We start from the raw sequence: 26,791 nt of genomic DNA on the forward strand, positions 1-26,791 counted from the left end.
CTCAATAGTGAAAAGCTGAAAGCTTTTCCTGTAAGATCTAGAATAAGACAAAGGATGCCCACTCTTACCGTGTTTATCCAACACAGTATTAGAAGTTTTAGCCAGATCAGTTAGATTAAAAAAAAAGAAGTAAAAGGCGTCCAAATTGGAAAGAAAGAAGTCATACTGTCACTATTCATAGATGACATGACATGTTATTATTTATAGAAAACCCTAAAGGCTCCACCAAAAAAAAAAAGAACCAGAAAAACTGTTAGAACAAATGAACTAATTCAGTTAAGTTGCAGAATACAAAATCAATAATCTGTTGCACTTCTATACCCTAATAATGAACTATCAGAGAAATCAGGAAAACAATTTCATTTACAATAGCATCAAAAAGAATAAAATACCTACAAATAAGTTTAACCAAGGAGGTGAAAGGGCTGTGCACTGAAAACTATAAGACATTGATGAAAGAAGTTTATAACACAAATAAGTAGAAAGATACTCCATGCTCATAGATAGGAAGAATTAATATTGTTAAAATGACCATACTGACGAATGCTATCTACAGATTCAGTGCAATCCCTACCAAAATTCCAATGATGTTTTTCACAGAAATAGAAGAAACTCTTAAAATTTGTTTGGAACCACAAAAGATCCCAAATAGCCAACGCAATCTTTTTTTTAAAAAATAAATTCATTTATTTATTTTTGGCTGCATTGGGTCTTCGTTGCTGCATGCGGGCTTTCTCTAGTTGCGGTGAGCAGGGGCTACTCTTCGTTGTGGTGTGCAGTCTTCTCATTGCGGTGGCTTCTCTTGTTGTGGAGCACAGGCTCTAGGCGTGTGGGCTTCAGTAGTTGTGGCTCGCGGTCTCTAGAGAGAAGGCTCAGTAGTTGTAGCGCATGGGCTTAGTTGCCCCACGGCATGTGGGATCTTCCCGGACCAGGGCTCGAACCCATGTCCCCTGCATTGGCAGGCGGATTCTTTTTTTTTTTTAATTTTATAAATTTATTTATTGATTTATTTTTGGCTGCATTGTCTCTTTGTTGCTGCATGCAGGCTTTCTCTAGTTGTGGTGATCAGGGGCTACTCTTTGTTGCGGTGTGCGGGCTTCTCATTGCGGTGGCTTCTCTCGTTGCGGAGCACAGGCTCTAGGCACACAGGCTTCAGTAGTTGTGGCATGCGGGCTCAGTAGTTGTGGCTTGTGGGCTCTAGAGCACAGACTCAATAGCTGTGGCGCACGGGCTTAATTGCTCCGCGGCATGTGGTATCTTCCCGGACCAGGGCTCGAACCCGTGTCCCCTGAATTGGCAGGCAGATTCTTAACCACTGTGCCACCAGGGAAGTCCCTGGCAGGCGGATTCTTAACCACTGTGCCACCAAGTCCCTCCAAAGCAATCTTGAGAAAGAAGAGTAAACCTGGAGCCATTACGCTTCTTGATTTCAAACTACATTACAAAGCTATAGTGATCTAAACAATATTGTGTTGGCATAAAATGGATACATATGTCAATGGAACAGAATAGAGAACCGAAGAACTAAACCCATGCATATACGGTCAATTAATTTCTGTCAAAACAGCCAAGATTATAGAAAGGGGAAAGGATAGTCTCATCCATAAATGGTGTTGGGAAAACTGGATAGCCACATGCAAAAGGATGAAACTGGACCACTCTTACATCATACATAAAACCTAACTCAAAATGGATTAAAGGTTTGAATGTAAGACCTGAGACCATAAGACTCCTAGAAGAAAATATAGGTGGCAAGCTCCTTGACATCATTCTGGTGATGATTTTTTGGATTTGACACTAAAGGCAAAAATAAACAAGTAGAACTACATGAACCTAAAAAGTTTCTGCACGGCAAAGGAAACCATCAACAAAATTACAAGGCTGAATGGGAGAAAATATTTGCATGTCTGATAAGGTGTTAATAGCCAAAACATGTAAAGAACTCATAAAACTCAATAGTGAAAAAACAATCTGATTAAAAATGGGCAGAGGATTTGATTAGACATTTTTCCAGAGAAGACAAACAGAAGACCAGCAGGTACATGCAAAGGTGTTCAACATTACACTATTCATTGAGGAAATGTAAATCAAAACCACAATTAGATATAACCTCACACCTTTTAGAATGTGTAATGTAAATAATACAAGAAATAACAAGTGTTGGTGAGGATGTAGGGAAATGGGAATTCTTGTGCACTGTTGGTTGCAATGTAAATTGGTGCAGCCACTATGGAAAACAATATGGAGACTCCTCAGAAAGTTAAAATATAACTGTTACATGATCCAGCAATTCTTCTGGGTATTTTATTCAAAGGAAACAAAAACACTAACTCAAAAAGATACATGCACCCGTATGTTCATTGCAGCATTATTTACAATAACCAAGACATGGAAACAAATTTAGTGTCCATCGATGGATGAATGGATAAAGAAAATGTGGTCTGTATATAAAATGGAATATTATATATTCCATAAAATGAATGAACACTATATGTTCCATAAAATGAATGAAATCTTGCCATTTGTGACAACATGGATGGACCTTGAGGTCATTATGCTAAGTGAACTCAGACAGAGAAAGACAAGTACTGTATGATCTCATTTATATGTGGAATCTAGGAAACAGCATAAACAAAAAGAAGAGCAAGCTTATAAATGCAGAGGATAGATTGGTGGTTGCCAGGGGAGGTGGCTGGGGGAAATGGGTGATGGTGGTCAAAAGGTACAGACCTCCAGTTAGAAAATAAATTAGTCATGGGGATCTAATGTACAGTATGGCAACTATAGTTAATAATACTTTATTGCATTTTTGAAAGTTGCTAAGAAAATAAATCTTCAAATCATCACAAAGAAACAATTTTTGTAATTATGGGTGGTGTTGAATATTGACTATGTGATCATTTTGCAATATATACAAATATATAATCATGATTTTGTACATCTGAAACTAATATAGTGTTATATGTCAATTATATCTCAAAAAAAATTTTTTTAAGAGTACAATCCAAAAAAAAGAAAAAAGAATACAGTCCCATATCATAGGCTCCAGAGAAAATTTACCTGATGTGATGACATTCAAACCCAAGTGAAAGAAAACACTGAAATCTGATGTAGAGTATTTTGTGAAGTTACAGGACCCTTTTCTTGAATGTCTTTACCCAAAATCCTTAAGTTGTAGAGAAGAATGAGAAATGCGGGCTTAAATTGACTGTGGTAGAAAGGAATGTGCTGCTGAGACTCATGCAGGTTCTTTGAGGTCAAGTTGTTTACAAGGTCCTTCCCTTGTTTGCCAACTGGGGTGAGTTGACCTCGTTAGCAGTATGACTGGCAAGGAGAGAGATGGAGAAAAAATGTCTTGAAGAATTCACAACACACCAAAAATAAATGAATGAATGAATGAATGAATGAATAAAAAATGGAGGGGCCAGTAAATCATAGGCTTTATGCTGACAGGATAGTTTGCCTATTCTAATGGGTATAAGGCCAAAATCCAAAACACTTACACATACTCAAACAAAAGACAAGGCATTCCTCTGAGATTTTTTTTTCTTTTTCCCTTTTTTTTTGTTTTAACAGCTCTATTGAGATATAGTTCACATACCATATAATTCATCCATTTAAACTATACATTCAGCAGTTTTTAATTTATTCAGCTTTGTGCAACCATCACCACATCAATTCTAGAACGTTTTTATCACCTCAGAGAGAAACCCCATGCTCTTTATCACCCCTCATTTGCCCTTCTTCTGCCCAGACCTGACTTATCTATCTTCTTTCTCTATGGATTTGCCTATTCTCAGCATTTCATAGAAGTGGAATCATATAATTTGTATGATTACAAATTTTTTGACTGGTTTCTTTCACTTAGCACAATGTTTTCAGGGTTCATTCATGTTGTAGCATATATCATTACTTCATTCTTTTTAAAATTTTTTTTTTGGCTGCATTGTGAGGATCTATCCCATTTTGTTTATTCATTCATCAGCTGAGAAACATTTCACTTGTTTTCACCTTTTGGCTATTATGGATAACATTTCTGAAGATATTCATGTATAAGTTTTTAAGTGGATGTATGTTTTCATTTTTCTTATATAAATCTAGGTAGAGAATTACTGGGTCAGATGGAAGTACCAGATTATGATTAGTATGTTGAGCATCTTTTCATAAGCTTATTGGCCATTTGTATATCATCTTTGATGAAATGTCTGTTGAGATCCATTGCCCAGTTTTTAATTGGGTTATTTGTCTTTTCATTATTGAGTTGTAAGAATGTTCTGGAATTTGTTTTTTTGTTTTGTTTTGTTTTTTGCGGTACGTGGGCTTCTCACTGTTGTGGCCTCTCCTGTTGCGGAGCACAGGCTCCGGACGCGCAGGCTTTGTGGCCATGGCTCACAGGCCCAGCTGCTCTGCAGCATGTGGGATCTTCCTAGACCGGGACACAAACCCACGTTCCCTGCATCGGCAGGCGGATTCTCAACCACTGCACCACCAGGGAAGCCCTGGAATTTGTTTTTGATGAGATATGGTGGTAGATGCCCACAAACAGTCTACTTTGACTACAGCTGCTCCTAACAATTCCCACTATATTCTTGAGCAGCGGAAAAAACTAAACAGTGATTATAAGCCATTAATATCCATTTCTCCAACAGCTGAAAATACAGAAAGACAAGTCAGATATTACCCAGACAAATGGGAAACAGTCAAGCATTATCTACTCACTCTATATCCTTAGGGAATAGAAGAAATTGCTAGATCTACTCCTGTTAACAAAAAAGATCCACAGAGTACAGAACACAAAAATGGTACAGAATTTGTTAATCATCATTTAGAAACCTTGCCATGAAAGGAATTAGAAAATGTAAATAAATTCTCTTTGAAATAATTAATCCAGGAAATAAAAGAACATGCTATATTATAACTACACTCTCAAATGAAAGCATTCAAAGAAAATTGAATGAGAGGGAAAGAGAGCTGGGAGAAAGAAAGAAAGGAAGAATAAAATGATTATAGTGCTGAAAACTAAATTAGAAGTAGTTAGGAGTAGAATATGGAGGATAGGCTTGAGAAAAATCACCTACAGGTGCAATTGAAAAGAAGAAAAATCTGGAAGACAATGAAGATTCATATGATTTTTCCAAAAACAAGAAAAAATGAAAGAGAAATTATAGGTAAATATATAATAGAAGAAAATTTACTAGAGTAAAGGAGAAAACCTGGATTTTGCAGATCAAAGTACTTAATAGTTTATTTAACAATCCCCATTATTGAATATAGACTTGTTTTTGGCTTTTTGTAATAAGGAGCTGTTAGCCTTTGTCTTCATTTCTTTATGATATATTCATAGAATTCAAATTGCTGAGACAGAGAATATAAACATGTTAAGTTATGCATTGTCAAAACAATGTTATAGGTAAAAGTGTCATCTCATTGTTTTAATTTACATTTATCTTATTACTTGTCAGAGCAAACATTTTTTTTCCATGTAACTTGTCTTTTACCTCTGAGTTTTTAGTGCATGTTATGTGCCTTTTTCTTTTAAGTTTTCATATCTCCTTGTCATTTTTATAGTACAAATTTTCCTGTTTATTTCTTTTCTTTTAGTTATAAAGTCATTTTGTATCGATAGTTTGTGTTTTTATGTAATCATATTTGCTTTTTCGTTGTTATTGTTTGCTTAGAAAGTTCTTTCTCACTCAGTAATCAGTTACGTGTCTGTATTCCCTCCTAATACTTTATGGTTTCAGTGTTAACATTTAAGTAAGTAATTCACTTGGAGTTCATTTTGGTTTTTGGTATGGAGTGAGGATCTGATTTCACTCTTTTAAGAAGTAACCCATTTGCACAGCAAAGGAAACCATAAACAAAACAAAAAGACAACCCAGAGAATGGGAGAAAATATTTGCTAACGAAGCGACCGACAAGGGATTAATCTCCAAAATGTACAAACAGCTCAAGCAGCTCAATATCAAAAAATAAACAACCAAATCAAAAAATGGCCAGAAGATCTAAATAGACATTTCTCTAAAGAAGACATACAGATGGCCAAGAGGCACATGAAAAGATGCTCAACATCACTATTAGAGAAATGCAAATCAAAACTGTTTAGATATCACCTCACACCAGTCAGAATGGCAATCATCAAAAAATCTACAAACAATAAATGCTGGAGAGGGTGTGGAGAAAAGGGAAACCTCCTACACTGTTGGTGGGAATGTAAATTGGTACAACCATTATGGAGAACAGTATGGAGGTTTCTTAAAAAACTAAAAATAGAGCTACCATATGATCTAACAATCCCACTCCTGGTTTTATATCTGGAGGAAACCATAATTCAAAAAGATATATGCACCCCAGTGTTCATTGCAGCACTATTTACAATAGCCAGGACATGGAAGCAACCCAAATGTCCATCAACAGAGGAATGGATAAAGATTTGGTATGTATATACAATGGAATATTACTCAGCCATAAAAAAAGAATGAAATAATGCCATTTGCAGCAACATGGATGGACCTAGAGATTGTCATACTAAGTGAAGTAAGTCAGACAGAGGAATGGTAAAGGTGTGGTATGTATATGCAATGGAATATTACTCAGCCATAAAAAAAGAATGAAATAATGCCATTTGCAGCAACATGAATGGACCTAGAGATTGTCATACTAAGTGAAGTAAGTCAGACAGAGAAAGGTAAATATCGTATGATATTATTTATATGTGAAATCTAAAAAAATAGTACAAATAAACTTATTTACAAAACAGAAATAGAGTCACAGAAGTAAAAAACAAACTTATGGTCACTGGGAGGAAAGGGGAGGGGAGAGATAAATTGGGAGATTGGGATTGACATATCCAGACTACTATATATAAAATAGATAACTAATAAGGACATTTAGCACAGGGAACTCTACTCAATACTCTGTAATAACCTATATGGGAAAAGAATCTAAAAAAGTGTGCATACCTGTATATGTATAACTGATTCACTTTGCTGTACACCTGAAACTAACACAACATTGTAAATCAACTACACTCCAATAAAAATTTTTTTAAAAAGTAACCCATATTTGCAGTACTTTTTCTTGGTTACTTTTTCCTATTACTTGGTGACATTTCATTTTGCATATTTTGAAAGTAGTTTTGTCTCTTTATTTTATTTAAAAGTTGACTGTGCTTTGATACAAAAAAGTTTTTTTGTCCCTATTTTAGAATAAGGAGAGTTTATCTTCTGTTATTACTGACCTCAGCATAATAATGGAACCCACCGAATATTCAGAATTAAGTGAATTTGTGTCTAGGTAAGATATTTTACTTTTCTTTTCTTAGGAATTTCTTTCAGTTTACAATTTTAAGTTTACCTGTTCTTTTTTCTTGATAAGTAAATATCAAAATATCTCTGAAAGCATAACACCATTATTGTGGCTTATATTTAAGCCTATATTTTCTATGTCTCTCATTCACTCAATTAAAATTTATTGTACATTCACCATGTGCTAGGCATTAAAATAAAATGTAAGCAAAACCAGATATAATTCTTGATGCTCATGGAATTTATAGCCTAGTCGCGAAGTTAGATTAAATAATTGCAGAAATAAATCTAAAATTATGGTTGTGGCAAATGCTACCAATAAGAGTTGCACAGTGCTGTTGAAGCATGTATCAGGAATTTGACTTTCAGGGAGAACATAGAATAATTTCCTGAAACTTGAGCTGATATCTGAAAAATGAACAGGCATACACTAACAAAAGAGGTCCTAGATAGGATAGCTTATACATAGGCACTGTGCTGGGGGGGAACAGGAGGCTGGAGTGTCTGGGAGAGGGCAAGAGCAGGGGAGAATGGTATAAGATGAGGTTAGCAACGTATGTAAGGTCCACACTATGGATTTTGGTATAAGGAGTTTGACCATAGTCCTAAGACCAATGTGAAGCTATTGAAGGATTTTAAGCAGAGCCTAAGGAAGGCAGAAGTGTGACATCCTGGAAATAATTATTTTTGATGTTGCAGGGAGAAGGGATTTAAGGGGTGTAAAATTGGATACAGGAGGGTCAGTGACTAGCCTATTAAACAGTTCAGGGAAACAGAAGTTTGTAGTTTGGACTAGAATAATGGTGGTTGAGATAGAGGGCTGAATGGATTTGGAGGATATTTAGGAAGTACAATTGAATAGGCATGGTGTTGGTTAAATAAGAGGAGTCAGGAGTCACTGACGGGTGCTAACTCCTTGGTGATGGTGATTGCATTTGTTGAGAGAGGAAAAGTTGGAAGAAGACCATGTCAGATGAGTTGGTGACTTCAGTTTGGACATGTTGAACTTAAGTGCCTTTGAAACACTGAAGTAAAAATAAGAAGTAGGAAGCTAAGAAGAGGTGTAGGTAGGAGATATAAACACTGGGGTTATCTGCCAGTGGGTAAAGTTAAAACTTTGAGCAGGAATGAGATTGCCTATGGAGAGAATATAGAGTGAAAATAGGAAAAGGACTGCCACTGAACCTTGAGGAATTCTAAAATATCCTGCTGAATAGAATTAAAGGATCATGCAAAAAAATTAGAAAACTGAGAGATGGGAGGAAAACCAGGAATGTGTTGTTGACCATTGACAATTGTATTGACAGTTTTCTTTCACAGTTTGCTTTCTTTAAAGCAATCCTTTCAGTGTTTACTGGAGTACATGGGTTGTGAAAACAAGTCTGCTATATTGTTTTTGTGTATGCATGCATTTTTTTGGCTGCTTTCAAATGTTTCTATTAATATTGTTTTTTGACAGTTTGTGCTATTTCTAAGGTGTGTTTATGTGAAAATTCCCAACCACATCTTTTCAGATACTTTTTCTGTCCTGTTCTCTTTCTTCTTCTCCAACTCTGATTAGCCATATGTTAGAACATTTGATATATTGTCTCAGTGTTTGGATGCTCTGTTCTATTTCGTTCACTCTTTTTTTCTTTGCATTTCATTTTGGATAATTTCTATTAGCCTTTCTTAAAGTTCACAGATTCTTTCCTCAGCTGAAGTCCATTCTGCCAATGAGCCCATTGAAGAAATTCTTCATCTCTAATGTAATGTTTTTTTATTTCTAGTGTTTTCATTTGATTCTTAATTTTTCTCTCTCTGCTGAAATTCCCCATTTCTTCATGAATGTTATCTACCTTTTTTCACTAGATCCTTTAACTTATTAATCATAGTTATTTTTTTCTTTAATGTTTTATTATGGAAAATTTTAAATATAGGTTCCCCCACATCTGAAAATAGAACATTCCTATGAAACCTTTTATAAGCCAAAATGGTGTAAAGTGAAGAAGCAGTTACCTCAGGACACATTTTGCTAACAGATGTACACAGTAAATCAAGATACGGCACAAATGCTCACAGACACATTTCAAAGCTATGGTGGCTTGATGCTGAGATGCTGAATGTAGTTTCTGGGGAAGGAGCTTGGTGGTGCCACTTTCACTGCTCAGGGTGCATGTTGCCTTTATGATGACTCGCTCCAAAACAAACCTTGAATGTTATTTTCACTTTTTGCCTTTTTTCGTAAAAGTGAAAATTCTTCCATCAGATTTCTTTCGATTAGCAAAAAGAGGTAATAATGTAGGTCTTTGGTAAAAGTGAAGTGGTGTGAATCAAACTTTTGAAAAGTGGGGGGATACATGGGTATGTAAAAATAATAGTATAATTAACATGTAGCTACCCATTAGGCACCTTCAACAGTTATCAGTATTTTTCCAATCTTATTTCATCTATTCTTACACATTTTAAACTTTCAATTTGGAAATAATTAGAGACTCACAAGAAGTTGCAATAAAAACAATATACAAGATTTCCATATACACTTCATCCAGCCTCTGAGAGTGATAACATTTTGCATAATTATAGTATACTCTCAAAACCAGAAAATTGATATTAGTAAAATGCAGAGAGCTTTTGCAGATTTTACCAGTTTTGCAAGCACTTGTGTTTGTAACATTATATATTATATATTAATATATATGATATGTTACCTTTTTAACCATTTTTAAAGGTACAGTTCATTGGTATTAAATACATTCATAATGTTGTACAACCAACACTACCATCCATCTCTATGACTCTTCTCATCTTATAGAACTGAAAATCCATACCCATTAAACAATAGCTCCCCATTTCCTTCTCTGCCCAGCCCCACCATTCTTATTTCTGTCTCTGATTTTTAATCATAGTTATTTTATTTCATTTTAAATTTATTTATTTGTTTGTTTATTTATTTATTTATTTTTGGCTGCATTGGGTCTTTGTTGCTCCGCACGGGCTTTCTTTAGTTGCGGCGAGCGGGGGCTACTCTTCATTGCGGTGCACGGGCTTCTCATTGCGGTGGCTTCTCCTGTTGGCGGAGCACGGGCTCTAGGCACGCGGGCTTCAGTAGTTGTGGCTCCCGGGCTCTAGAGCGCAGGCTCAGTAGTTGTGGCACACGGGTGTTGTTGCTCCACGGCATGTGGGATCTTCCCGGAGCAGGGCTCGAACCCGCGTCCCCTGCATTGGCAGGCAGATTCTTAACCACTGCGCCACCAGGGAAGCCCAATCATAGTTATTTTAAAGCCCATATCTGATATTACCAACATTTGAGTCATCATTGAGTTCAGTTCTGGTGATTAGTCTACAATAGTTTGTTTTTTCTTGAATTTTTGTGTTCCATAATTTTTTATTGACTGATGAACATTGTCTGTGGAAAACAGTAGAGTCTGAAACAAATAGTATTTATGCCCAGAAATGGGTACATTTCTTTTATCAGGCTCTTAGTATGGGGTTTAATTCAGGGTAGTCAGCAGTTGAGCTGGGTTTGGGATTTTTGTTTCTTTCATTATTTTTAGGCACCAAAGGCTTCAAATTCTTCCAGCAGTGAATTCAAACTCAACTTCAATTTCAGTTCTTCCTTATGCTTAGAATAGGGTTTGGGGAGCTGGAGGGTTTTCATCAGTGTTCCAGCTTCACTCTCAACTTTTAGTAGTCCCTGTATATCTGCATCTCAGTGGGGAATGTTTCTCCCTGCACTTGACACTCCCTCGGCAGTAGGTGGTGATGCTTGTTTCTTGGTGCTAGGCTCATGGTGGGAGCAAAGGGAAATCTATGTTCTGTGGTCCATCCTTAGTATTGGGCAGGTCCTGTAGACCTTCACCTCAGGGGTTGAGAACACCAGTTTTCATGCTGCTCCTCCCCAGTGCAGCCAAACTCAGCCTGGGTCTGGTGTTGGTCTTACGGGGAGAGAGTTCCTTGCCCCTCCCCCACACCCCAGGGTTATGCTTGCTTTTGGTGTAGGCTCATGCACCCAAAGGGTTTCGTACCCCTCCCATGCAACAGAGGGATTTAAGCTTCTGCCCCTTTTTACAAAGCAATGGATCTTTCTCTTGGTAGCAGGAGTGTTTTCTGCCCCTCTCCCAGAATCAAATGGGTTTGACTTTTACTCCTCCCTTGGAGGCAAGGGTTTTTTTTTTCTTGCACTGCTTTGCTGCTGCTTCTTTAGCAGCTTAGGGTTTTTGCTTCCTACCAGAGAGAAGTTCTGGCTTCATTTTGTACCCCAGCAGCAGCTGATCACCTCTTTGTGCCTGTGCCACTGAAGGGAGCTCTCTCTGGGCTCCTGCCATGATCTTTCTGGTGGAGTCCCTTTGGGTCTGGGGTTCCCATCTGTTCCAAAATGACATCCACCCCACATTTGTCCTGTAAGAATTTGCTGAAATTTTAGCTGATTTCTTGTTATCCACTTGTATGGTGGCTGCTTCCCTCCCCTATGTTTAACCAAGGGTGAATAGTTTATGTGTCCTGTTTCTCCTTAGAGGGAGAAAAATTTTAATTTATTTGTTTGCCTTGTAACCTCAGGTCTTTGATGGGCTCAAGAAAGTTTATGATTTTATAGATTCAGATTTTCCAGGATGTTAGGTTGAGAGTGGCCTTCTCTGCAGTTTTTTACATCTTAAGTAGAAGTGGACTCTTTCTTGGTTTTCTCTGATTCTCATTCTGGAATTTGGGACATATTATTTTTTCATCTTCTGCATCCATCTTACCCTTTCTTTATATTTTATATCTTTTCATATCTTTGTGCTTATTCCTGATTGTTCTTCAGATTTGTATTTCAGTTCAGTAATTCTTCATTTTCTGACTAATCTGCTCTTTTAAAAAAATTTTTTTTTAATTTTTATTGGAGTATAGTTGATTTACAATGTTGTGTTAGTTTCAGGTGTACAGCAAAGTTAATCAGTTATACATATACATATATCATCTCTTTTTTTAGATTCTTTTCCCATACAGGCCATTACGGAATATTGAGTAGGGTTCCCTGTGCTATACAGTAGGTCCTAATTGGTTATCTATTTTATATATAGTAGTGTGTATATGTCAATCCCAGTCTCCCATAATCTGCTCTTAAACCCCTATCCATTGTCTTTTTTCTTTTTACTGAAGTATAGTTGATTTACAATGTTGTGCCAATCTGTGCTGTACAGCAAAGTGACTCAGTTATACACATATAGACATTATTTTCTTATATTCTTTTCCATTATGGTTTATCACAAGATTTATCTTATATTCTTTTCCATTATGATTTATCACAAGATATTGAATATAGTTCCTTGTCCTGTCCATTAAGACCTTGCTTATCCATTCTAAATATAATAGTTTACATCTACCAACCCCAAACTCCCAGTCCATCCCTTTCCCTCTCCCCCTCCCCCTCCCCCTCGGCAATCACAAGTCTGTTCTCTATGTCTATGACTCTGTTTCTGTTTTGTAGATAGGTTCATTTGTGCCATTTTTTAGATTCCACATATAAGTGATATCAAATGGTATTTCTCTTTCTTTTTTTTTAATTTTTGAATTTTATTTTATTTTTTTTATACAACAGTTTCTTATTAGTCATCAGTTTTATACACATGAGTGTATAGATGTCAATCCCAATCTCCCAATTCATCACACCCCCACCCCCACCACCCCGCCGCTTTCCCCGCTTGGTGTCCATACTTTGTTCTCTACATCTGTCTCAATTTCTGCCCAACAAACCGGTTCATCTGTAACGTTTTTCTAGGTTCCACATATATGCATTAATATACGGTATTTGTTTTTCTCTTTCTGACTTACTTTTCTCTGTATGACAGTCTCTAGATCCATCCACGTCTCAACAAATGACCCAATTTTGTTCCTTTTTATGGCTAAGTACTATTCCATTGTATATATGTACCACATCTTTATCCATTCATCTGTCGATGGGCATTTGAGTTGCTTCCATGACCTGGCTATTGTAAATAGTGCTGCAATGAACATTGGGGTACATGTGTCTTTTTGAATTATGGATAACTGGGTATATGCTCAGTAGTGGGATTGCTGGATCATATGGTAATTCTATTTTTAGTTTTTTGAGGAACGTCCATACTCTTCTCCATAGTGGCTGTATCAGCTTACATTCCCACCAACAGTGCAAGAGAGTTCTCTTTTCTCCACACCCTCTCCAGCATTTATTGTTTGTAGATTTTCTGATGATGCCCATTCTAAATGGTGTGAGGTGACACCTCATTTTAGTTTTGATTTGCATTTCTCTAATAATTAGTGATGTTGAGCAGCTTCCCATGTGCTTCTTGGCCATCTGTATGTCTTCTTTGCAGAAATGTCTATTTAGGTCTGCTGCCCATTTTTGGATTGGGTTGTTTGCTTTTTTAATAGTGAGCTGCATGAGCTGCTTATATATTTTGGAGATTAATCCTTTGTCCGTTGATTGGTTTGCAAATATTTTCTCCCATTCTGAGGGTTGTCTGTTCACCTTGTTTGTAGTTTCCTGTGCTTTGCAAAAGCTTTTAAGTTTCATTAGGTCCCATTTGTTTATTTTTGTTTTTATTTCCATTACTCTAGGAGGTGAATCGAAAAAGATCTTGCTGTGATTTATGTCAAACAGTGTTCTCCCTATGTTTTCCTCTAAGAGTTTTATAGTGTCCAGTCTTACATTTAAGTCTCTAATCCATTTTGAGTTTACTTTTGTGTATGGTGTTAGGGAGTGTTCTAATTTCATTATTTTACATGTAGCTGTCCAGTTTTCCCAGCACCACTTATTGAAGAGACTGTCTTTTCTCCATTGTATATCCTTGCCTCCTTTGTCATAGATTAGGTGACCATAGCTGCGTGGGTTTATCTCTGGGTTTCTATCCTGTTCTGTTCCATTGATCTATATGTCTGCTTTTATGCCAGTAACATATTGTCTTGATTACTGTATCTTTGAAGTATAGTCTGAAGTCAGGGAGTCTGATTCCTCCAGCTCCGTTTTTTTCTCTCAAGACTTCTTTGGCTATTTGGGGTCTTTGGTGTCTCCATACAAATTTTAAGATTTTTTGTTCTAGTTTTGTAAAAAATGCCATTGGTAATTTGATAGGGATTGCATTGAATCTGTAGATTGCTTTGGGTAGTACAGTCATTTTCACAATATTGATTCTTCCAGTCCAAGAATGGTATATCTCTCCATTTGTATCGTCTTTAATTTCTTTCATCAGTGTCTTATAGTTTTCTGCATACAGGTCTTTTGTCTCCCTAAGTAGGCTTATTCCTAGGTATTTTATTTTTATTGCAATGGTAAATGGGAGTGTTTCCTTAATTTCTCTTTCAGATTTTTCATTATTAGTGTATAGGAATGCAAGAGATTTCTGTGCATTAATTTTGTATCCTGCAACTTTACCAAATTCATTGATTAGCTCTAGTAGTTTTCTGACGGCATTTTTAGGATTCTCTATGTATAGTATCATGTCATCTGCAAACAGTGACAGTTTTACTTCTTCTTTTCCAATTTGGATTCCTTTTATTTCTTTTTCTTCTCTGATTGCTGTGGCTTTAGAGGAAATGCTTTCAGGTTTTCACCGTTGAGAATGATGTTTGCTGTGGGTTTGTTGTATATGACCTTTATTTTGTTGAGGTAGGTTCCCTCTATGCCCACTTTCTGGAGAGTTTTTACCATAAATGGGTGTTGTATTTTGTCAGATGCTTTTTCTGCATCTATTGAGATGATCATATGGTTTTTATTCTTCAGTTTGTTAATATGGTGTATCACATTGATTGATTTGCATATATTGAAGAATCCTTGCATCCCTGAAATAAATCCCACTTGATCATGGTGTATGATCCTTTTAATGTGTTGTTTGATTCTGTTTGCTAGTATTTTGTTGAGGATTTTTGCATCTATATTCATCAGTGATACTGGTCTGTAATTTTCTTTTTTTGTAGTATCTTTGTCTGGTTTTGGTATCAAGGTGATGGTGGCCTCATAGAATGAGTTTGGCAGTGTTCCTTCCTCTGCAATTTTTTGGAAGAGTTTGAGAAGAATGGGTGTTAGCTCTTGTCTAAATATTTGATACAATTCACCTGTGAGGCCATCTGGTCCTGGACTTCTGTTTGTTGGAAGATTTTTAATCACAGTTTCAATTTCATTACTTGTGATTGGTCTGTTCATATTTTCTATTTCTTCCTGGTTCAGTGTTGGAAGGTTATAGCTTTCTAAGAATTTGTCCATTTCTTCCAGGTTGTCCATTTTATTGGCATAGAGTTGCTTGTAGCAGTCTCATAGGATGCTTTGTATTTCTGCCGTGTCTGTTATAACTTCTCCTTTTTCATTTCTAATTTTATTGATTTGAGTCCTCTCCCTCTTTTTGATGTGTCTGGCTAAAGGTTTATCAATTTTGCTTATCTTCTCAAAGAACCAGCTTTTATTTTATTGATCTTTGCTATTGTTTCTTTGTTTCTATTTTATTTATTTCTGCTCTGATCTTTATGATTTCTTTCCTTCTACTAACTTTGGGTTTTGTTTGTTCTTCTTTCTCTAGTTCCTTTAGGTGTTTATTTGAGATTTTTCTTGTTTCGTGAGGTAGGCTTGTATTGCTATAAACTTCCCTCTTAGAACTGCTTTTGCTGCATCCCATAGGTTTTGTATCGTCTTGTTTTCGTTGTAATTTGTCTCTAGGTATTTTTTGACTTCCTCTTTGATTTCTTCAGTGATCTCTTGGTTATTTGGTAACATATTGTTTAGCCTCCGTGTGTTTGGGTATTTTCACTGGATATTGAATTTTGGGTGACAGTTCTTTGCTTTCAGTTCTTTAAAAATGTTGTTTTACTTCCTTCTGGCCTCCATTGTTTCTGTTGAGAAATCCACTGTCTTGGAATCCTTGTTCTTCTATATGATATGTGTCTGTTTTCCTCTAACTGATTCAGGAAGTTTTCTTTTTCTTTAATTTTCAATAGTTCGATTATGATGTGTTTAAACATGGATTTCTCTGAGTTTATTCTCCCTGGGGTTTTCTGAGCTTCTTGAATTTGGAAGTTTATGTCTTTTTACCTAATTTGACAAGTTTTCAGCCATTATTTCTCCAAATATATTTTTCACTCAACACTTTTTCTTCTTTGCTTCTGGGTCTCTGATGACATGAATGTAAAATCGTTTGGTATTGTCCTACATGTCCCTGCGGCTCCGTTCATTTAATTCAGTTTTTTCCTTCTGTGTTATTCTGATTAGATCATTTCTGTGTACTCACGACTACAGTCAGGGTATTAAACAGTTCCATCAACGCAAAAAAGCCCTTATACCCTCTCCCCACTCTTAAGCCATGGCAATACTTGCTCTAGTATTCCTTACTAGAATTTTTCCTTTACGAAATGTCAAATAAATGAAATCTCACAGTGTGTAACCTTTTGAGACTGGCTTCTTTACTTAGCATAATGCCTTTGAGATTCATCTATCTTTTCATTTCTAAGTAGTATTCCCTTTTATGTATAATAGTTTGTTTATCCATTCACCTAATGGAGGACATTCAGGTTATTTCCAGTTTTGGTGATTATGAATAGTGCTACTCAATAGAGTTTTTTATGTGAATGTAAATTTTCTTTTCTCTAGGGTAATAACCGGAAGTTGGGTTGCTGGGTCATATGATAAGAATATATTTAAGTTTATAATAAACTGCCAAACTGTTTACCAGAGTGACAGTACCATTTTGCATCCCCACCAGCAGTGTGTGAGAGTAACTGATAATATTTTAGTGAAGTAAGTTCTGGTAATCATTTGATTTTAGACCTAATATTCCTATGAATTTAATTTTTAAAGAAAAGTTTAAAAGTGTTATTCCAAATTTCTGTGCTTTGCTTTATCCTTGAGAAAGAGACATTTGGAGTTACTTTACTTTTTTGATTCCTCTAGTTGCATTTGAAATGTGCCACTGCCCACATTTTGTGAAAGAAATCCATAACATCTGTTTTACATTCAGTGAAGTTTGAACTATGCTTAGGAAAATAGATAAATTGCAATCACTCTTACAGCTCTAAGAGCCGATACACACACACAAACACACACACTCTCTCTCTCACAAACACATACACACACACTTTCTATAATGGAAGACTATGGAGATATGAATGGGGGTGAAGGAATTGTGACTTAATCCACTTTTAAATACAGTTCTTTTTAAAAAGTTATGTAAGAGAACAGTCTTTTTTCTTTCTCTTTCTTTCTCTGGGTGTCTGTAGTGTGCGTGTGTGTTTAAACTTAGGCCATTGTAGTTTTAAGATTTATTTCTTGGCTCACTCCCTCATCACGTGGTTAAGAGCTTATTTTTTGCTCCCTTGTTTAATGGAGATTAAAACATCTTGTCATTTTGGCCTTGTAAGCACTAATGAAGTAACTACTGCTCTTTATGGACCTATATTCTTTGGAGAGTAATTTCTTCTGTCAGACATTAAAAAGTGTTATTATTATTATATTATTATTATTATTGGCTGCTGGAGGGATTTCAACTGCATAAGCTAACTTTTAACAGTCTACTTAGATTTAATACTTTACCACTGCAATTACAGTCTGGGAATCCTTATAACAGTATAGATCCCTTTCTCTCCCTGCTTCATGTTATAGTTTTTATATGAATTACATTCATATGTATGCACTGAAAACCTCATCAGACAGTTATGGTTTTTTACCCTCAACCATGATATATAATTTAAAGAATTTAAGAGTGACAGATTATTATATTTACCCAGATTTTTACCATTTCTGTTTTTCTTCCTGATGCATATATCATGGCTGTGTTCTCCTAGATGCTTTGGTGTGCAATCTGAGTAGAGGTATTCTCATATAGTACTGTGACTGACTCCATAAATTGACATTGATATAATACTTTTATCTACTTTGCCATCCATATTCCAATTTGGTTATTTGATCTAATAATGTCCTTTATTGTATTTCCTTTTCCTCTGCAGTATGTGATCCAGGATAGAGTCAAGTATTGCATTTAGTTGTCATGTCTTGTAGATTTCTTAAATCTAGAGCAATTCTAGAGCCTTTTATGACTTTGCCATCTTTAAAAAATACAGTTCTTCCCCCTCCCCCTCCCTGCCACTCAAATAGAATGTTTTTAATTTAGTCTTTGATTTTCTTTTCCCATCATCAATTACTGTTATGTATTCTCTGGCAAAATACTGTATAGGTGATGTTTTGTCCTTCTCAGACAGCTGTTCCTTACAGGTGATGTTAATTTTGATCATCAGTCAAACTGTTGCCTGATTCTCCACTGTATCATCACTGTTTTTTTTTCCTCCCTTACAACTAATAAACAGTCTATGGGGAGATACTTTATGATCATGCAGATACTACTCTTCATTAAAATTTCTGCCTATATTTGGCACCCGTAGTGATTCATATCTGATCTACTTTTTACTGTGGTGGTTGCAAAATGATGATTTTTCAACTCCAGCACTTCCCTTTACATTTCTCAATAAGCATTAGTCCTTGTGCTTGAGAAATATATCTCCCTTCACCCCTGTGTATCAATATGTGTGTATATGTGTACATATCTATTTACTATAGATATGGTATCATTCATTCTTTTTTTTAAAGGTTTATAATTCTTTACTCTTCGTTTCATATTTTTGAGCACTTCCTTATATTCAGGGATAAAAAGACTTTCCAGGCTTAAAATATACCTCTCCCTCCCCCAGGATGAAAATTTAAAAATAAATAAATACATGCGTGTTGAAAGCATATTATGTACTTTGTACTGTATTAGTCTCTAAGAATATAATTGAACAAAAGATACATAGTTTCTGACTTCATGAAGCTGACAAACTAGTAAATGATCAAAACCAATAACGTGTGGTAAATGATGATGGGATAAATGCTATGGGAATGTAAGTGCATACCTATTACGTGGCAAACATTGTATGTGCTTAGTGTGTAACAGTGAACAAAACAAAACATCTCTGTCCTCATAAACTTATTTTCTAGGAAGAGGAAAAGGCAATAAATAAACTGATATATAAAATGAATAATATATTAGATAGAGATAAATGGTATGGGGGAAAATAAAGTGGGATGGGAAATAGAGAATGTACAGGATGAGGGAGAGGTATCCATTCTTAAATAGTATGGTCAGAGAAGGCCTCACTGAGAGGGTGACTATGAGTAAGTCAGGGAGCTAAACTTGCCTAATTGTACCCAGCTGGTTACCAACTCTAGGTACTCTCTAAAGATGAATCCTATTTTGCCTTGTATTATAATCACTTAGTATGTATATCTTATCCTTAGTGTAAATCACAAATATATGATAACAAGGGCAGCGTACCTTCATATAACACATTTCGTTGGGCTTTTTCCTTTAAACTAATGACTAACCACTGAATTAGGAAAGATATTTAAACTCTGTGGAGCTCTATCTGCAAAATGAAGGAACTGGATAAAAGTATTTGCAAGCTTCTGCCCCATTCCAAAAGTTTATAGAAGAATAACAAATCAAAAAATAAAAATATTTCTGAGAAATAATGGAACTTATTGGAATTGGAATAATAGAGCTATTAGAAGAATATCCATGAGCTAGGTCTCCCCTTTACAACATGGAGTGATTGCCAATATTTGGGGAATGCTTCTCAGCGAAACTGGATCTACAAAGCACTGTTTCTCTGGGCCACCCACTCTACACGGAATTACTTCATCTTACAGATTCCCTATTGTGTGATATTACTTGTGGCATAGATTCCTAAACTCCTTCAGTAAGAATACATGCCCACCACTATTTACAATATACTCAACTGATCGAGTTACAGGGATTCTTTGAGAATGAATTCTGTATGCCAGATGCTTTCTTCACTATTTTTGTTGTTATTTTTGAAGGGAAAAAAAAGCACAGAAAAGCATAAAAAGCTATAACTGGAAGGGATTTAGGACAAAACTACTCCTCAGATTAGTCATTGTACAGGTAAGCTGAATGATTATTATGCAGACATGCTCGTTTTTCATATGTCTGAGGCAATTTAGGTCATTTTCCAAGAATCATAATTTAATTAATCCTCTTACTGACACTTCCACAAGTTACTTACTATCCCAAGTTCTGATAAGTTCACCAAGATTAGCTTCAAAGCAGCTTCAGAGGGCCATTTACTCAGTGATTAAGAGCTGCACCAAATTAGTCACCTTCATAGAAATATCACTATAGCTTCCATGAAGACTAGTTTGGTGAGGTCCCTCTGAGAAGCAATTCCAATGAGTTTATTAACTCATGGTTACAGGACCATTTGGCTGAGTAACCAAGTATGGAGAGAATAAACCTCACCACTACTGTGTATGTGTTCTGGGGTAGTCTTTTTGCTTTCTACAGGAACCAACAGCTTACATGTGAAATAAACATCTATGCTCATATATATACTACATGGCTAATGTTTAAAAGTTAGTAATAAATGCATGGGAACCTATTTTAATAGGTTTTAAAAAAATTATTTGAGTATGGTAAGGCCAACAGATCAGGAAGATGATTACCATTGAAAAGATAGTTTGTTACTTAGTTGGTTCCTAAGAGGGAGGGGTACATCATGCCACTGGGGGCCACAGGGAGAAGCACTAGAGTAGGCCAGGAGACAGAGGGAGAATGGGAAACTGGTCAAGAGCCTTTACTATGGTTTCTGAGGTAAGAAAAAGGTGAGTCAGGGTGAGCAGGCTTAGGTTGGCTAGTTTGAATAATTTCAGGAGGCTGTGGGTCATAGAGGCTGTCACTAGATGCCTCTGGTACCTAGCCCTGAGCAAGTGGATAGGGGAATAACAAATATAAAGGAGGTGGTTGAGATATGGGTTCTGGACTGGTGGTATCACGTTAGAAAAGCATTCAGGAGCAAGTTGTTTACTATCTCTAGGAATGGGCTAACCTTGGGAGGCACAGTTTCTTCAGGGTCAACAAGGCCCCAGATGTCAAAGCATCAGAATACAGAAAATAAAAGACATTATTAATACAGAGCCCTGGCTGAGTTCTTTTAAAATTCAAGGCATAGATGTCAGTGAAACTAGCAGAGTTAGTAAGTACCTTTGAAGATTCTCTCCTCTGTAAAAGCAACAAAAAAACTGGCCAAAACTGTCAGAATCAAATTTTTTGGAATTCTAGAAATGAACCAAAGGGTTGTAGCAATCAGGGAGCATTTATTCGGGGGAAAAAAGGCAGAATCTTGATAACAAGAGTGAGCTTTGTGTTTTTTAAATGCCCTATACCTATCTCTCCTTTACCAGCTCTGTGTTAGCCTTGACAAGAAAAAGCCTGTAATCCTGGTGATAACCAGCAAGCCTGGCAGCCACCAGGGGGAGCAGAATAGGTTCAAACTCCTTCAAAGCCACATTCCCAGTAAATTGTCATTGTTTGACCTGTTTCTTTATTCCCTGGAAGATCTCACTTTGACCTGACTCAGAACTAATCTAGTGTGAAAGGCTTTTCTCTGGGAGAATTTGTTGAAGATATTTGGAGGCTTTTTTTTTTTTGGTCCATGCTATGAAGCTTGTGGGATCTTAGTTCCCTGACCAGGGATCGAACCTGGGCCCCAGCAGTGAAAGCACTGAGTCCTAACCACTGGACTGCCAGGGTTACCCTGGAGGCAATTTTTAAACTTCATGGGTGCCTGAGGCGGTGGATAACAGCTGGGGCAATTAATAGGTTAATGAAAAAGCTTAAAAGGAAAAGCTGTAGAATGCAATGGGTAGGGACTTCAAAAATCTCTGACCTATTCCTGGGAATCTAGAAAGCTGGGTTGTGTGCATGCTCAGGAAAGGCCTGAGATGGCCTAAGTTCTCACTACTGGCTGACCGTGAGGCTGTGCAAAAGCAGGAAGTGAAAGCTAAGGTAGTATTGTCATTTGCCTTGCTGAGTATTGAAGCTATGCCCAACAGAAAGCCCCTTGGCAAAGACTTGGAGACATGGGTTCAAGGTGTTTAAGTAAATCTCTGTCCAAATATTAGCTAATTGAGCAGAGACTTACGTAGTCACGCACAACAAAAAATAGACTCTACAGATTGGTTCAGAAAAGTCACTAAACCAACAAAAGGAACAAAAAGCACAACAGCAAACCCTGGGGAGAGGGGGAATCTGATTCCAGGAATTGCCACACTATAGTGTTTAAAATGTTCAGTTTTCAACAAAAATTACACAACAGGCAGAACGAAAAACAAAATAAGAAAGTAAGGCCCATGCACAGGGAAAAAAGTAATCAATCAATAGAAACTGTCCCTGAGGAAGCCCAGACTTTGGATTTATTAGACAAAGAAACTGTTTTAAATATGCTCAGAGAGTTAAAGGAAACTAAGTGAATGATGGCTCTGGCAGCAAATTTTCTTAATTTTCTTCATGTGAGAATGTCTTTACTCTCATTCTTGAGGAAGCTTCTTTCTGGATATAGAATTCTAGTTTGACAGTTCTGTTCTTTCAACACTTAAAAAATGTTGTGCCACTTGCTTCTGGCCTCCATGGTTTTTGATGAGAAATAGACAGTTATTCAAACCATTGTTCCCTTATTTGTAATGCCTCATTTCTCTGTGCCTGCTTTCAAGGACTTTCTTTGTCTTTAATTTTTAGAAATGTGATCATCATTTCTCTGGGCTTAGACATCTTTGGGAATCTGTAGGTATATTTTTTTAGTCAAATTTAGGAAGTACTCAGTCCTTTTTTCTTCAAATATTTTTTCAGTCCCAGGCCCTTTCCCCTCTCCTTCTGAGGCTGATGACATGAAGGTTAAACCTTTTTTTGTTTGTTTGTTTGTTTTAGGGTTTTTTTTTTTTTTGCTGGACGCGGGCCTCTCACTGTTGTGGCCTCTCCCGTTGCGGAGCACAGGCTCCGGAAGCACAGGCTCAGTGGCCATGGCTCACGGGCCCAACCGCTCCGTGGCATGTGGGATCTTCCCAGACCGGGGCACGAACCCGTGTCCCCTGCATGGGCAGGTGGACTCTCAACCACTGTGCCACCAGGGAAGCCCAAGGTTAAACCTTTTGTTACTATTTCACAACTCTCTGAAGATCTCTTACCTTTTTTTCCCCACAATTTTTTTTCTCTCTGTTGGTATTGAATAATTTCTATTGGTCTATCTTTAAATTTCTTTCCCCTGCCATCTCCATTCTGCTATGGAACACTTCTGATGAGGTGGTGTTTTTTTTTTTTTTTTTTTGACTGCATTGGGTCTTCGTTGCTGCACGTGGACTTGCTGTAGTTGCGGTGAGGGGGGCTACACTTTGTTGCAGCGTGCGGGCTTCTCATTGCGGTGGTTTCTCTTGTTGCAGAGCACGGGCTCTAGGCGTGCAGGCTTCAGTAGTTGTGGCACGTGGGCTCAGTAGTTGTGACTCGTGGGCTCTAGAGCACAGGCTCAGTAGCTGTGGCACACGGGCTTAGCTGCTCCGCAGCATGTGAGATCTTCCCAGACCAGTGCTCGAACCTGTGTCCCCTGCATTGGCAGGCGGATTCTTAACCACTGCACCACCAGGGAAGCCCACTGTGATGAGATTTGTATTTAAGTTATTGTATTTTGCAGTTCTAATTGTATTTTGCAGTTGAATCTTCTTTTTATCTTTTATTTCTTTGTTGATATTTTCTATTTTTGTATTTCTTTAAACCATGTTCATGATAGCTTGTTAGAGCATTTTTACGATTTTTATGTTGTTTTAAGAGTTTTCTCTATATTTTGGGTTCTAGACCCTTTTCAGTATATATTTTGCAAATACCACTGTGTAGTTTGTGTTTCCACTCTTGATAATATCGTTTGATGCACAGAAGTTTTAATTTTTATGATGTCTACATTATCTATATTTTATTTCGATGTTCATGATTTTATTGTCGTTTGAGAAACCACAGACAACTCTAAGGTTGATATTTGCCTCTGTGTTTTCTTCTGAGAATTTATAGTTTTAGCTTTTATGTTTAGGTCGTTGATCCATTTAGAGTTTAGAGCATATGGTGCAAAGTAAGGGTGTCACATCATTCTTTAGCATTTGGATATCTGGTTGTCCCAGTACCAGTTTTTGAAGAGACTATTCTTACCCCCATTGAATGGTTTTGGCACTCTTGTTGAAAATCAGTTGACCGTAGATCCATGATTTTATTTCTGGACTCTCAGTTCTCTTCCCTTGATCTATATGCTTATGCTTTTGCTTATTACCAGCAGTACTAGTTGCCTAATTGGGAGGATTAGGGACACGGCTCCCCTTTGGCATTAGGGTTCTGTACTGCATGGTTTCCCTTTTCTCATCTTTTTTTTCTTTCTTTTTTTAACTGCATCAAAAATTTTATTGCCTAATTTTTGAAAACTTTTGCTATTAAGTAATAAACCACAAAAGAACCTTTATTAATATTGTGTCCAGTAGATTAAGTTGCATGATTTTGAACATTGTTTTTTTTTCTATTGAGATATAGTTGATATATAACATTATATTAGTTTCAGGTGTACAATATAATGACTAGATGTATGTATAAATTGTGAAATGATCATTACAATTACTCTAGTTAACATGTATAACCACACAGTTACTTTTTTTTTTTCTGATGAGAACTTTTAACATTTTCTCTTCTAGCAACTTGCAAATACACAATACAGTATTATTAACTACAGTCACCATGGTGTATATTACATCCCATGACGTACTTATTTTATAACTAGGAGTTTGTACCTTTTGACCACCGTCACCCATTTTGCCGACCTCATAACACCCTGCCTCTGGCAACCACCAATGTGTTCTCCGCAACTGAGTTTGTTTTTTGTTTGTTTGCTTTTTAGATTCCACATACTAGTGAGATCATACAGTATTTATCTTTCTGTCTCTGACTTATTTTACTGAGCATAATGTCCTCGAGGTCCAGCCATGTTGTTACAAATATCAGGATTTCCTTCTATTAGATAGATAGATAGATAGATAGATAGATAGATAGGGATATGTATCTTCCTGTGTGTGTATATCTATCTATCTTGGAGGAAATCAAGAGTAATATTCTAGTGAACACACAAATAAGAAAGTGAAACAGCTTTATTGCACCTATGGAGAAAGTTTTAGTGGTCTGGATAGAAGATCAAACCAGCCACAACATTTCCTTAAAGCCAAAGTCTAATCCACATCAGGGCCCTAACTCTCTTCAATTCTTTGAAGGATGAGAGAGGTGAGGAAGCTACAGAAGAAAAGTTTGAAGCTAGCAGAGTTTGGTTCATGAGGTTTAAGGAAAGAAGCCATCTCCATAATATAAAAATACAAGGTGAAGCAGCAAGGGCTGATGTAGAAACTGCAGCAAGTTATCCAGAAGATATAGCTAAGATAATCCATGAAGGTGGCTACACTAAACAACAGATTTTCAATGTAGACAAAACAGCCTTATATCGGAAGAAGATACCATCTAGGACTTTCATAGCTAGAGAGGAAAAGTCGATGCCTGGCTTCAAAGCTTCAAAGGACAGGCTGACTCTCTTGTTAGGGGCTAATGCCACTGGTAACCTTAAGTTGAAGCCAGTGTTCATTTACCATTCCAAAATTCGTAGGGCCCTTAAGAATTATACTAAATCTCTTCTGCCTGTGCTCTATAAATGGAAAGCCTGGATGACAGCATGTCTATTTACAGCATGGTTTACTAAATATTTTAAGCCCATTGTTGAGGCCTACTGCTTAGAAAAAAGATTCCTTTCAAAATATTATTGCTCATTGACAATGCAGTTGGCCACCCAAGAGCTCTGATGGAGATGGACAATGATATTAATGTTGTTTTCATGCCTGCTAACACAACATCCATTCTGCAGCCCATGGATCAAGGGGTCATTTCAACTTTCAAGTCTTATTATTTAAGAAATATATTTTGTGAGGCCGTAGCTGCCATAGATAGTGAATTCTTCTGATGGATCTGGGCAAAGTCAGTTGAAAACCTGGAAAGGATTCACCATTCTGGATGCCATTAAGAACATTCATGGGACTTTCCTGCTGGTCAAGTGGTAAAGAATCCACCTTCCAATGCAGAGGACGTGGGTTTGACCCCTGGTTGGGGAACTAGGTTCCCACATGCCGTGGGGCAACTAAGCCCACGCGCCACAACTACTGAGCTTGTGCGCTCCTCAACTAGAGAGCCCGCGTGCTGCAAACTACAGAGCCCACGTGCCCTGGAGCCTGCACACCACAACTAGAGAAGAGAAAACCCCCATGCAACAGCTAGAGGGAATCCTGTGTGCCGCAATGAAAGATCCTGCATGCCTCAACAAAGATCCCACATGCCGCAATTAAGACCCGACATAGCCAAAAGAAAAAAGAAAAAAAACAAAAAAGAAAGCACATTCATGATTCACTGGAAGAGGTGAAAAGATCAACATTAACAGGAGTTTGGAAGAAGTTGATTCCAATCTTGATTCGTGGATGATTTTGAGGGGTTCAAGACTTCAGTGGAGGAAGTAACTGCAAGTGTGGTGGAAATAGCAAGAGACCTAGAGTTAGAAGTGGAGCCTGAAGATGTGACTGAATTGCTACAATCTCATGACAAAACTTTTAATGGACGAGGAGT

At 36.9% G+C, this 26,791-nt stretch overlaps 1 protein-coding gene across 2 annotated transcripts in view; it reads left to right on the top strand.

Annotated features, from left to right (window-relative positions):
• The window catches only part of CENPP (centromere protein P), a 232,136-nt gene that overhangs the window by 29,833 nt on the left and 175,512 nt on the right, over positions 1–26,791 (top strand). For both annotated transcript variants that reach the window (XM_082636181.1, XM_082636182.1), the window contains one exon: positions 7,208–7,296. In XM_082636181.1, coding sequence (XP_082492307.1) covers positions 7,208–7,296 — 89 coding nt within the window. The remainder of the gene's footprint in view (positions 1–7,207; positions 7,297–26,791) is intronic.

Source organism: Mesoplodon mirus, assembly GCF_964341445.2.
Source record: "Mesoplodon mirus genome assembly, chromosome: 1".
In the NCBI taxonomy this organism is placed as follows: Eukaryota; Metazoa; Chordata; class Mammalia; order Artiodactyla; family Ziphiidae; genus Mesoplodon; species Mesoplodon mirus.